The 13720-nt window shown below is 49.1% G+C and overlaps 1 protein-coding gene across 1 annotated transcript; it reads right to left on the bottom strand.

Annotated features, from left to right (window-relative positions):
- Nucleotides 1–4552: 4552 nt before the first annotated feature.
- CHMP2A (charged multivesicular body protein 2A) lies at nucleotides 4553–12595 on the bottom strand. The gene is made up of 6 exons (XM_063138018.1): nucleotides 12514–12595; nucleotides 8792–8986; nucleotides 7898–8077; nucleotides 6975–7105; nucleotides 6170–6231; nucleotides 4553–5285 (listed from the first exon to the last, which is right to left on the bottom strand). Exons 2-6 carry the CDS (start codon nucleotides 8957–8959, stop codon nucleotides 5164–5166), a joined length of 663 nt encoding a protein of 220 aa, XP_062994088.1. The 5' UTR covers nucleotides 8960–8986; nucleotides 12514–12595; the 3' UTR covers nucleotides 4553–5163.
- Nucleotides 12596–13720: the final 1125 nt, after the last annotated feature.

Here is a 13720-nt window from a genome sequence, read left to right as displayed (position 1 = left end):
CTAGGTTGGCTCCCAGCTTTGAACCCTGGCCCAAAAGTGACTCTGCCTCACTCCAAGCAGCTGCAATCCATGTGCTTGTGGGTTGATGTTTTTCCCAAGTTAAAAGCTGATGGGGCAGGATTTGAAAATCAATAAATCACAAAATCTTTTTTACTGCTTCTGTTTACCGCTGCAGCATTCAAGAAAAGGGAGAAGACGCATGCAAGGAAATGCTGGAGGCATACCACTCCTGTCTGCGGGCACTGGGCATGGTCCATCAAGATCAGGAAGCCAGACTCTAGGTAAGATGCTGCCGCCCTATACGGAGTGGGCACAGGACTGAGTCCAAAGGGGACTGAGACAGTGGCAATGCTCAGGGCTAAATTTCCATGGAGACCTCCAGGCAATCAGAAAAGGGGAAGGTGTGGCAACTGAGGAGTCCTGGAATACAGGACTATCTGGCTTATACTGACCTGATTTGGGAAAGTAGCAGCCATAGCAACGAAACCTTGGCCCTCTGCCCCTTATTTCTTCTTAGAATGAGCTCTCCAGGATGTCTGAGTGCCAAGAGCCATTTCTTGTTTGAAAGACAGGGGACAAATCAATCAAATAAATAAATTTGCTGATAAAAGGAGGATAAGGCGTAAAGGAGGAGCAACGATCAGGAATGGGGATCAGAATCGCATCTCGGCCCACCTCTCATCACCTCTTAGCAAAGAGTTCCTGGAGAGGAGTATAGCGTTGCCAGTATTATTATTTTCGTGGCAGGGCTTCTGTGCCTTCAACATAGGAGCCCTGCCTGGTAAAAGTGTAACAGGTAAAGCGATTTCTCACAAGACATTGAAGGGATGGGGCAAGCTAGATTGCTGTCAGAGTGTGTTCAAGACACAGGAGCCCTGCGGGGGCGGGGGGGGGGAGTATTAGCAACCCTACATCTAAGGCTAGAGGTACAGAAATTCTGGTAGGAGCCCCAAAGCATCATGAGAGAAGCTCATCTTTCCCAATTCCCATTTGGCTTGCAGTCAATAGTACCCATTACCCACTGGCATCATAAATGGTATGGAACTGTTGGGGAGGGGACACTGGGGGGGTGGAGGTAAAATGCAGCTACACGAGCTGATGGTTTCCCTTTCTTATTCTTCCAGCTGCCAAGTTACTGAGAGACCCATTTGGCCAGGACCCCAAGCTACCCCACAGCAATTCAATGGCTCTGTCGGAGCGAAGGCCCAGGGCGAGGCCTGTTCAGGGTTGGATGCAACGCTCCCTGCAGTCCCCGGAGCAAGGGTACCCAAGTGCAATAAAGCCCTTGGCATTTTATTCAGGCTGGACCTGCATTAGTTACTGAGTCGTCGCTCATTACTCCTCCATCAGGATGCTCTAAGCATCCTCCATGTACACCCTCAGCTCCTTCTTTGATCCGGCCTTTGCTGTACCTGTCGGCTTCTATGTATTCATTTATATAGCACCTTAAAAAAAAAGTTTGCAAAAAGTGCTTTATGATCTTCTGTTCGTAAATAAATGGCCCGCTGGGCGAGCCCCGTGACACGTCCATCACCATTTCCACGTAACTAATGGAATTCAAATCATGGACACATCACGCTTCCAAACAATACCGTGCATCCAGATCTCAGAAGTCGTTTCAACTGACGCTCTAGGGCAAGACTAATGCAAGTACACACCTATGGAGCAGCCTCCATGGATCAATTACTGAGGGTGGAAGGTCTGGGGTGGCCCGGAGGAGTCATGTAACCCATATATACAAACCAAATGCAGGAAATTAGCAGAGTGAACATTTCTCCCAGTCTGATCCCAAAGCTGACATATTCTTTGTTTTGCAGAATGAAACAAGGTTGTGGCTTTCTTTCCAACAGTGTATATCGAATGTTTTGAACACAGCCCTCCTCTCCTCACACTACCAATCCTCCTCTACTTTCTGGGCCTCTTCAACCCAGCCCCAACCACCAATTTTAACAGGAAATCCTTGTGCACCATTGCCCATGTCCTGTTTTCCCACACAAGAACCTATGAATCTGGGATAGATGAGGTTTTTTTTCCAGATTTTAATAGCCTGAAAAGAGGCTTGCTGGATCAGATCGATGGCGTAGCTAATCCAGCATCTCACAGCCAGATGTCCATGGGAAGCCCAACGCAGGTTTCTGCCTCTGATCTCAGAAACAGCATATAGCCATCGTGATTAAAACCAATTGATAGTACCAGCTTCCTTGAATGGATTAGATAAGCCATCCAAATTGGTGGCCATGACCATATCCTGTAGAAGCAAATTCTGGAGTTTAAGCACGTACTATCTGACGAAATCCTACCGTTTGTGTCCTGAATCTCCAACCGTTCAGCATCATTGGATGACCCTGGGGTTCTATCTATTATTATCTGGGAGAAATACTTCTTTCTCCGCACCATGCATCCTTTTACACATATCTTGTCATGTTCCTCCTGCCCACTCCCGCAACCACACCTTACTCACCTTTTTTATGAACTACATGTTAGGAGTGCTCCCTCTAGTGTTTAATTAACCCTATTGTTCTCAAATACTGCCAAACCCATCATGCTAAACCTGGCTAGATTCGCTGCGAAAGCAGCATGGATTAGGGAAATCTTAAGAGGACAGTGGTGCCATTTAAAGAAAGGGGGTCCATAGCTGTGTATTTATATAAACTATTTTATACTTGTATATCCCTTCTGCCTCGCTTTATATTGTAATGCTGGTTCTCTATGATGTTAACTGTGATTTTGGGCTAAAACCTACTTTAGGTTGCCTAAACAATAAACAACCCCCCACTGGATCCAACCCACCCAGGACCAGCTTTGGAGGCAATCGCGACCATACAGCTCCATCTCACATTATCTTGAAGGACAGGAAGAGAGTAATTTCTTTTCCCAGCCGTGGCATGCCAAGTTCTGGGTTTGGGGTCTCAGAATGAGAGAACACTGACAGCGTGGGGAGGGGTGAAGGGGACCCCAACAGTTGCTTCTTTTCTGGCTGGTCACTCCCAGAATCCTGGCACTCACGACTCACAGCTACCCCACGATGGTGTCTTCTTTTCAGCAAGACCCCACCGGGGGAGGAATATTCCATCACAAAGCCGGAGCAGGTCAAAGATGCAGCACCTCTTTCTGACTGGGATTGGGGGGGGAGGGAGGATTCAGTTTTGGAGATGCTTTTGAGGTCCACATCCCATTGGTGAGCAAAGGCAAAGGGCTCATCTACACCAAGCAGGATGTAACACTATGAAAGTGGTATATGTTATGAGTCTTGGGCCCCAACAGATGTCAGTGCACTTCAATACCGCTATAAAGCAGTAGTGTGGCTCCTGCCTATTACATACCAGTTTCATAGTGGAATATCCTGCTTGATGTAGATGAGCCCAAAGGGAAGGGTTTTTTGGAACCAAGATACCCAAAAAATACCAGCATATTTTAGCTCTTACAGTCAGTAACTAAGCCCTTGGGAGAGGCATTTCAGCCTTTCAGAACAGGGAGGAAAAATTGCACCAAAGATGAGAAACCATCAAACAATCTGTGGATCGGGGGAAATCAGGTGGAGGCGGGGGAAATCGGGTGGAGGCGGGGGAAATCGGGTGGAGGCGGTTTCTGGAGAACTGGGGAGGACTGGATTCAGAGTCCAGCCAGTTCCACCTAACCTCCTGCCACAAGTACCAAAAAAAAAAAATAATAATAAAGGAAAGGAAACGTCTCCAGGGGACCCTCTAGCCTAGGGCTGTTTATCACAGCTTGGAATGGAAAGATTGTGCTGCAGGGTGCAAGATGGTGGGTGCAGATTTTTACATCTCTTCCTGGATTCCTGTTAACAGAAACTAGAAACTGGATTCACACTCACTGGCAAAACATAAGAAGCCTCAGATTCCTGATTCTGTCTCAGCAGAACTCCCAGAGGTATGGTTCACAAGGACTAGACAGAGCTGTTCAGCTATAAACACAAATCAGGCAAGATTGAAACCTGATCCAGAATCATTCTCTGGATATGCTCCAGGGCTGCTGCAAACCTTCCCATGGCCGTCATCTTCTTCATTGCGCCGGATTTTCATTCCTGCCTCTCCTCCCAGGAGTTGTGTCCCTCCCAAATATTAACACAGCCGTCCCACAATTGCAGTCCAACACATCTGGAGGGCAGCAGGTTGGGGAAGGCTGCACTAAGGCAAAGGGCAGATAGGATGCTCGTGCTTCTATTCACCCCACAGTTAAAAGGCCCAGGAACAAGAATGCGAACACACTACGGATACTACTGTGTGCTACACTTCAAGCCAAGTTGTCCATTTTGAAAATTTCAAGGTATGAGGGGGGTGGGGGGACACGGGAGTGGCTGTGTCACCACTAGCTGCGGCCCTTAAGTATTTCCAAATTCAAGAGGCAGGCAAGCAGAGGCAGGGCAATAACCCTGCCCAAATCCCCAGCATGCAATGTAATGCAACTGAGCACACACAGAGCTCCAGGAGTCACAGACTGAGCCGGAAACTCAGCTACTGCCCAAACAGCAGCGCTGAGGTCTCAGGACCACAAATTCCGGCTTGGAAGCAACAGCAGATGCCAGAGGATCTTTCAATGTAAATCTACCACCTTTATTACAAGTGACAGACAGACGCCATGGCGAGACCCACCTGCCTCCAGGGGGCAGGGTTGTATATAAAGCTTTAGGCCGGGAAAGTGCAACAGAGACTCTTGCCACCTTCACACAGGAGGAGCAGGAGGTATCTGCCAAGGTGCTGCCTGGGGCTCCTCTCCTCCCCCAACCCCTCCCCACCACCAGAAGAACACCAGGGACCGCGCAGGGATTGCAAGAGGCTGCGTCACCCACAACCCCCCACCCCACCCCCGGCCGTGGAGGAGAGAGCTTATTTTGAGCCTCCACTCCACCCAGGCTTGTGGGATGGAGGTATTTACATGATACAGGGGGTGGGGGGAGGGAAGGGAAAAGAAAACCCCGTTGCCCCCCCAACCTTGCCAGATGACATTCAAAGTCCTTTTAAAAGGAAGGGGGAGAAAGAGCACTAACACAGCGCCATTCGAACTGTTCCCTCCCCGCATGCTGCCCACGGCCACCCCCCAAGAGCCGGTGAGGCTCTACTCCCTGCCACGGCAGAGCGAGTCCCAACGGCAGGAGTGCCTCAAGAGCCAAGCCACGGGGAGGGGAGTCGAGCCCCAGGTCCGCTAGTCCCGCCGCAGGTTCTTTAGCCGCTCCTCCAGATCGGCGTCCGCATCGGCCAGAGCCGCCGAGGCCTCGGCTTTCTTGCCTCCTGCCACGCTCAGGGAACCACCGGTGGAAGGCAGGTCTGCAAGGGAGGAGGTGAAGGGTGAGATGGCAGCGCACCCGCCGTCCTTCCCCAACCTAGCAGCACCAACACCACACCCAGTCGTACTCGTAAAGGCAGTGGCGGCAGCGGCCACCACGGAGACAGAGCTCACGTGTATGAGAAATGGGGGGGGGGGAAATGTTCAGCCCCGTCAGATGTTGCTAGGCTGCAACTTCCATCATCCCCCACCCTTGGTTATGCTGGCCAGGGCCGATGGGATTTGTATTGCAGCAACCTGCAGAGGGCCACACGTTCCCCACCCTCTTCCTACAGAGTTGCTAGGAGGAATGGGCATGGTTTCATTTTCTTACATGCTTCCATTTCAGCCCTAATGTTTCCTAAATTACAATTTTGCCTCGCTGAAAAGCATGCCTGAGATCTGCCCCCCCCCCCCCCACACACACACACGTGATCTTCATCCTGCTTGGTTCCACACTCCTGGGACATTATTCTTTAGGAGGTGGATGATCCAGCTGAAAAACTCAGTGCTAAAATCTCAGTGCTAAATAAGAAAAAATGTAGCAGCGACTTCTGAGTAGTCCAACTTCTTGCTAGTTAAGGCTTGGTATCCCTGCCCAAGTGAACGAAAGGATGCAGTCAAGTGGTAGCAGCTGTCCTATTCCTCCACATTAAAAGCCACCTGAGAGCCGGGTCTGAGCGTAGCTCAATGGCTCAGCCAGATTAGTTTCTCAGTCCATAACATGTCTTCTGCAGCTATGTTGCCGATGCCACCGCTACCCGGGTGGAGGACAAGGGTCGAACCCTCTAGCTGGCATCTGCATTGATCTGCAAGGACCACACAAGGTCACCATGACGATACCCCTCCTCCCACCCCTAACTCCCATTACACCCCATATACTCACTGGAGAGCTCGTCCGTCAGCGTCAGACCTAGCTCATCCAACACCTGGGAGACAACAGCATCGCTGGGAAAAGAAGAGCACGAGACCTCAGTCAGAAAAGAGGCATCTGCCTGCACACCCTGTCCACCGCTTTCCCCATCCACACACCCAGAGCTCCTGTCTGAGACGCAGGAAGAATCCACAGGTTTTATTTGGTTGTGGACACAGCACTAGATCTGCACAGGCTGGGAGGGATACAACAGCTGAAATCCTACCTCTCCCAACCCCTTGTCCCAATGCTAACTGAAGTCAGCCCATATTCCATGCATTTATTGACTGCTCTATAACTACACCATTTTGTCCTAGCCTGCAGTACTACTACACACAAATATATCCATGTGTTGGTGTGGACAGACACACATTTTTACCCATGTGTACTGTCCAGAGATATAGTTAGAAGGGAAAGCAGCAGACTTTCTGAAAGGTCTCAAACTCATGCTGTTGTCCCCTCTAGGACACTGCCACATAGGGATGGAGGCGGCACCACTCTCCTTTTTTCTAACTACAACAATCACATCCCTTTCCAGAAACCCCAGTTAAGCTCTTGGTACGACATATCCAGATTTCACAGAAGGAAAACAGGAAAACCGGCGAAGAAGCCACTGCCTCCATGAGAATAAGACCTTTGTGACATGATGCATCATTGCAGCACATCTACAGACCGTCTCAGCTAAGGAAGGATAGGATGCATGTTATGTCGACGCCATGCTGCCTTTGCTTTCTTGCTTTCCCGCCCCCCAGCAATACCTGTCCATCACCCTACACACCTTTCTTCCTCATCTTCTTCATCTCCCATGGCATCGTCAATGGCATCGTTCATCATCTCCTCCTTCATGTCCATGATCTCAGACTGCTTCTCAAATTCCATCATGATCTTCTGGATCTGGGGCAACTTGAGCTGAAGAAAGGGCGAGGAGGCGTGTCATCCCAGCATCCCAGAAAGAGACAGACACTGACCGGCCTTCCACGCTTGTGAGAGCAGTGGCAGGGAAACACTAATCCCATCACTAAATGTGCCAGATTTTCCCTTACGGAAAGAGGATGGGGGAGGGAGATTTTTCATTTTTAAAGAAGCAGTAGTTGGAGAGGCTCACAGCATGAACAGTTCAGAACTGCTCACATCCAGTCTGATCAGTTCAAGCAAGACAATTTCAAACAAGTCAACCATCCCAGAGACCAACTCTTTCTATTGATGTCTGGGGAAAGTGGGGTGGAGTCAAGACTGCAGGTAAGGTGAATTATGTAACCCTTTTTAAAAACATCCTTCAATTTGGTGATTTCTGCCTAGCCCCCATAACCTGTACTCGATCCGGTTTCCTCTATGGGGTCAGATACCAATTTTGGGGAACCTTGTCTTAGGGTCAACTCTGCACCCTAGACACCATGTTGCAAGAAAGAGGATGTAGGACACTGCCTTATACCAGGTCAGGCTATTGTGTATACCTAACACAATATTGACTATCCTGATTGGCAGTAGCTCTCCATGGTCTCAGGCAGAGGGAGGGTCTTCCCCATCTCCTGCTGCCTGACCCTTTCAACTGGAGATGCCTGGGACTGAACCTGGGAACTTCTGCATGCAAGCAGGTGCTCTGCCACTCAGCTCTGGTCCCTCCCCAAAACCAGATTCCACCCAGCAGTCTGAACTGACCCTGCAGAGCCCCCTGGCTGAATGGGTTTGGGGCTGACCCACCTGTCTGTTCATGGTGGCCATGGCTTTGGTGACACCCTTCATTGCCTGAGCCATGGAGTTGTTAGATTTGAGGGTTTGTATCTTGAGGGACACAGCTTGGATGTTAGCTCGCATCGTGATGAACTTCTTGACGTAGCGCCTTGTCCGCACCAGGTCTTTAGCCATGATCTTCACTGCATCCTGGGGTGGGAGAAGCAGGTTTGAGATGGGGATGGAAATGTCCTCTGATGGCAGGCATTCATTCATTCATTCCGTTTATTAGATTTCTATACCACCCAATAGCCAAAGCTCTCTGGATGGTTTACAAGTATTAAAAAACTTAAAAATACAATATTGTACGTAGTTTTTTAAAAGTTACAAATATTTGAACATGTGCACACACATACACATACCTATTTAGCTCTCTTAGGGACCAATTCTATGACCCCTAGACATCATCTGAGAGTCTACAGGATTGTTCAGATTCCCCTTTCCAAGGTCAGAGACATCCAACCCCACTCCTCTCTCACAGCTGGTGCAGAAAACCATGCCAGGTGGCCTCCGAGGTCAGAAAATCGACCTTGGAAAGGGGGGAAAGGGGACATTCCAGTAAGTGAGGAGAGGAATCCAGGATACAAGCTATCCTGACCCTCTTACAGCCTCCTTCCGTTCCCCCCTCTGAAGCACCATCACTAGACAGGTAAAAAATCCATCTAGTGAAAAGCACAACGATCGGAGGATGGGGAAGTGAAGATCACCTCCACCGCTCCTCCCGCTATGCTGGCTTCAGCCCAGCAGGGCATTGGATAAGCACAAGCTTCCAAGTTAAAACAATTTTAGCAATGAACAATAAGAAATCCCAGGGCCCAATTAACACTACCCACATTCACACTCCCCTTCCCCTCCCGAGCTCACCATCTGCCCCTGTTTGGCCATTTTCTTGATGTCAACAATGATCTTCTTCTCCTGGGCTTCCAGTTTCTGCCGCTCACGGTCCATTTCTCGCATGGCACGATTCAGCGCCCGTTGATTTTGCCTCAGCATCTCCTCCGGGGTCTTCCGACGCCCAAACAGTAGATCCATGGTGGCAGAAGATGAGTCAGCCTACGACTGTTGAGAAAAGAGAGTCAGATGATGGTAGCCTTGAGACAGATACATACATCTGTCCCCATAATAGGGGAACACCTTTGGGGTAAGAATAAAAAGGAACTCTGACTAGAGCATAACACCATCAAATCAGAATAGTGGGAGACCAGGAGAACTACAACCAGAGCTCAAAGATAAATACATCACACTGGCACTTAGAAGAGCCCTGAGTGAGGGATGAAAATGTGTCTTTGTTAGTCTGCATTTGAATTTAAAAAATAATAATTAAAATGTGTCGGACCCAAACTGCTAAAATTCAACTAGAACTAGATATATTCCGAAGCTAATTTACTATCCATTCTACCCTCTCTCCCTCTTGCTTTCTACTACGTAAACATCAAAACGTTAAAAACTGAGCAAAAAAAGGCAGAAAGAAAGAATGAAATATATAAGGAAAGAGATGGAAAAATAAAGATGCAAATCTCCAAGACTTGCACTAATGGCCAAGATCAGCCAAACTCATCCATTCCAAAATACAGCCAAATGTTTTAAAGGATCATTGCCACCATCCTGAACCTCTGGAGCACAGCGATACTTTTGAATAAGCACTTCTCTGCCAGAGGCTCTGAGTCCCTAAGTGAAATTAATGACAAGCTCAAAACACAGCCTGTGTGGCATCACAATGAGTGAAATCACAATGCTGCAAAGTGCTGGGCCAGAGACAAACCAATCAATGCTTGCTGGAAGAGAGAGAGGATGGTTGTGTGGCTAAAAAAATATTTGGGAATGCCACCGTCATCCCACACACAAGAACGTTGTTGTTTTACAGCCAAGATCCTAATGTCTACTGTATCTTTATGTTGTCTGACCAAAGGAAATTACAATGAAATCAGAAATCACAAAATGTAGCTCATGTACCAAAAATACCTGAGACACCCTCCATGGTTTCTACAATTACCTTTTTTAAAGATCACCTATGTGCCCAAGAGCAACAACAACAAAACTTTGCTCCCTGGAGATTCACCAAAACCAGAATCCAAGCATCTTTTGGCATGAAGCTGTGAAAAGAACCTTCTATTTGAGCTGGGCTTTGGTGAGGAGGGGCTAGAGTTAGTATGATGGTGGCATTTTTAATTGTTAGGCTTTGCTCTTTTATTGTAAGAACCTACCACATACATACTGAAAGCCAGGCCAATTGTCCCTATGTCACTCTCTTGCGTAATAAATAAAGCAGGGCTAGACATACAGGGGCTGTCTGTCTTAATGGTTCCCGCCCAGTTGTAGGGACAAAGTCTACAACCTGGGAAACACTAAGAGAAGCTGCCCCATGGAAGTTCTGAGCTCTACTTGCAGGGATCAGAGTGGGGCAATACATCTCAGAGGTGCATTGCACACACACGTAGGGATCTTGTAATATATGGGCCCTCCTTTACTTCTTCAGTGAAGAACAGTTCTTCCTTCCTTTCTGTGTGCATGTAAAGTAGTTAACATACAGTTATCTGCTCAAAGCCTTCAGGATAGCAGAGAGTGAGAGAGATTCATAAAGAATGCATATCTAAATAAAGTTACAAGAGCACCTACACTAGTGGTGCTGTCCACTACATAAGTGAGACGTAAAAGGTAGCCAGTTACCAGCCGCAACACATTCACGTTTGCACAGCGCACTGCCACAAGATTGCTTAATACAATGTAGTTCTTCTTTACCAAATTTAGTTATATGTATTACTTAAAACAATAAGCCACCTTTTAGGGGAAACCCTCTCAAGCTGATGTATAAAATTTTAAGCCAAAAATACACAAATAAAACAATTATAAAAACAATAAGGCAAAAATAAAATTGAATCCATTAAAGCCAGATAACACCATAAGCACACCCAAATAGGCCAGGGTAAAGAGGGAAGCCTTTAGGGCCTGATTGAAGGCCTGCAAGGATAGAGCCTGCTAGACATCAACTGGAACAGAGTCCCAAGAGGTAAGAGCCACTACCGAGAAGGCCCTATTCTTCATGCCCATTGGCCTAACTGCCTTGACAGGCAAGCGCACAAGCAGGGCCTCCAGTGTTGATCTTGGAAATTGGGCAAATTGTTTTAGGGGGAAATGGTCCTTCAAGTAACCTGGACTCAAACCATTTAGACCCTTTAGGGCTATAAAGGGCAATACCAGCACTTTAAATTAGGTCCAAAAATGCACGGGCAGCCAGTGCAGTTGAACGTTAATTTGTATTAAAGAATCTAAATTAAAAGGAAGAGCTAATAAACTCAGCCTCAAAGGCATCTGTGTTTATGTTGTGCTGTTAACTGGTGCCACACTCACTTCCACTTAAAAATTAAAGTAGGCAAACACCAACACTGCCTGGCCAACCAGGGCTCATGCAAGGCAGTCTCCTTATCGAACTATCCAAGAGCAGATTGTTTTTGCTTAGAGCCGGGGTGAATGAAGCAGCCCTGACTAAGGAACTAACTGAGGACTCCATCAGCAACCTTGAGTGTACTCTCAGTTCTGTATTTTTGTAAAAAAAAAAAAAAAAGAGTGTTTATTTTTCAGATTTTAAAACCTTCAACTGCCTTGAGTTCCGTACTAAAAAAGCAGCACATAGGTGCAATAAATAAATAAGTAGTATAATACAGTAAGGAGTTTATAGACAATTTTAAAAAGAACAACAGGGTGTGGTAAAGAACCTGAATGCTTTAAAGCAAGTCAGGTCAAGTTGCCAAGGCCATTCAAAACAGGGCAATAGCATCAAGAACAGCCTTTCGCAGCTGGCACCCTTCAGATGTGTTGGGACAACAACTCCCATAGTCAAGCAACGACCTCGCTAGCTGAGGGTGATGGGAGTTGTAGTCCAGGACACCTGGAAGGCACCAAGAGGGGGGAAGGCTGATGTGAAAGGTTTGTAACATCATCTCAGCCTTGTACAGGTTTGGTGCCTAAATCAAGGGACATGGTGCGTTTTGCGGGGGTGTCCCAGCCCCACTTCCTACAGCAGGGCAGGGGAACCTTTTTACACAAGGGCGGAATACAATTTCGGAGACGCTCATGGGGGGAGGGGCATACGCCAGTGGTGGGTGGGGCCAGAAGCAAAAGGGGCGGGGCCAGAACACCTCAAATACCAGCCTATTTTGGCTTAAAGCTCTTACTACCAGGAGGGGCATTTCAACCTTTTAGAATGGAGGGAATTTATACAAAGAGCTGGGAAACCACCAAATGGGGAGGGAGGATTTGGGGGGGGGGGGTCGTCGTATTTGGCCTCCTCTAAAGTAGAAAGAACAGAAATCCTACTGAAATTATTGAAAATACTTAACCAATATTAGCGTAAACACCAACACACCACGGCAGGGAAGGGGGAACGACCCCCACACGCACACACACACCATTTCTCTCAGTCGACGCCCGCGGTCGCCCCCCCCGCCCCAATTAGGGCTTCCTAAGCCCCCAATTCCGCGCTCCCCCTATCACTGACCGGCCCCAACCTCGCCCACTGCCCTCCACTCCACAAATACCAAAACATCCCATCGCTATGGTAACCCCGAGCCAAGAAACGGCCCCCTCACCGAGGAGAAGCAGCAGCAGCAGCAGCCTGAACGCCTCCCGTCAGCTCCTTGTTATTTCCTCAACGCTCTTCTTCCGCCTCGGCCCACTGACGTCACGGGAGGGCGGGGCAAGCCTGCGTCAGGGTCTCGCGGGCGGAGGGGCGTCAACAGCCGCGGAGGCTGCTGCGGAGACGAGCGCGGACCGCGCGGGTGGAACGTAGAGCTACGGTCAGGGTGGGGAGGGTAGAAGTGCGTCACCTCTGCCCTATCGGCACTTCCGGTTCAGAATAGGAGCTGGTTCTCTCACAGGCTACAGCTAGACCTAAGGTGTATCCTGGGATCATCCAGGGTTCGCCCCTGCCTGAGCACTGGATCCCCTGCGTGTCACCTAGATGAACAGGTTTGACCCCTGGATGATCCAGGGATAAACCTTAGGTCTAGATATTTTTATTTATTTATTTATTTAAGGATTTTTATGCCGCCATTCAGCCAAAAAAGGCTCTCACGGCGGCTTACAAAAGTATTTCTTGACAGTCCCTGCCCACAGGCTTACAATCTAAAAGACATGACACAAAAGGAAAGGGGATTGGGAGGGAGGAGGAGGAGGGAGGAAAGGAAAGCAAATTCAGGTACTACAATCTTAGTTGCAAAGTTCAGCAGTTACAGTTGACAGCAGGAGGGAGGGGGCTCTCAGCTGGAGCTGGACCGAGGCATGGTGGAGAGGTGCCTGGCTGCTGCTTCCTCCCTCACTGGTGGCCTCTGCAGAGACAGTTGGCAGCAGGAGGGAGGGGGCTCTCAGCTGGACCCAGGCACGGTGGAGAGGTGCCTGGCTACTGCTTCCTCCCTCACTGGTGGCCTCTGCAGAGATAGTTGGCAGCAGGAGGGAGGGGGCTCTCAGCTGGAGCTGGACCCAGGCATGGTGGAGAGGGGCCTGGCTGCTGCTTCCTCCCTCACTGGTGGCCTCTGCAGAGACAGTTGGCAGCAGGAGGGAGGGGGCTCTCAGCTGGACCCAGGCACGGTGGAGAGGTGCCTGGCTACTGCTTCCTCCCTCACTGGTGGCCTCTGCAGAGATAGTTGGCAGCAGGAGGGAGGGGGCTCTCAGCTGGAGCTGGACCCAGGCATGGTGGAGAGGGGCCTGGCTGCTGCTTCCTCCCTCACTGGTGGCCTCTGCAGAGACAGTTGGCAGCAGGAGGGAGGGGGCTCTCAGCTGGAGCTGGACCCAGGCATG

The sequence above is a fragment of the Elgaria multicarinata genome, chromosome 11 (assembly GCF_023053635.1).
Source record: "Elgaria multicarinata webbii isolate HBS135686 ecotype San Diego chromosome 11, rElgMul1.1.pri, whole genome shotgun sequence".
Taxonomy (NCBI): Eukaryota; Metazoa; Chordata; class Lepidosauria; order Squamata; family Anguidae; genus Elgaria; species Elgaria multicarinata.
This window is presented reverse-complemented; position numbering and strand designations above follow the sequence as displayed.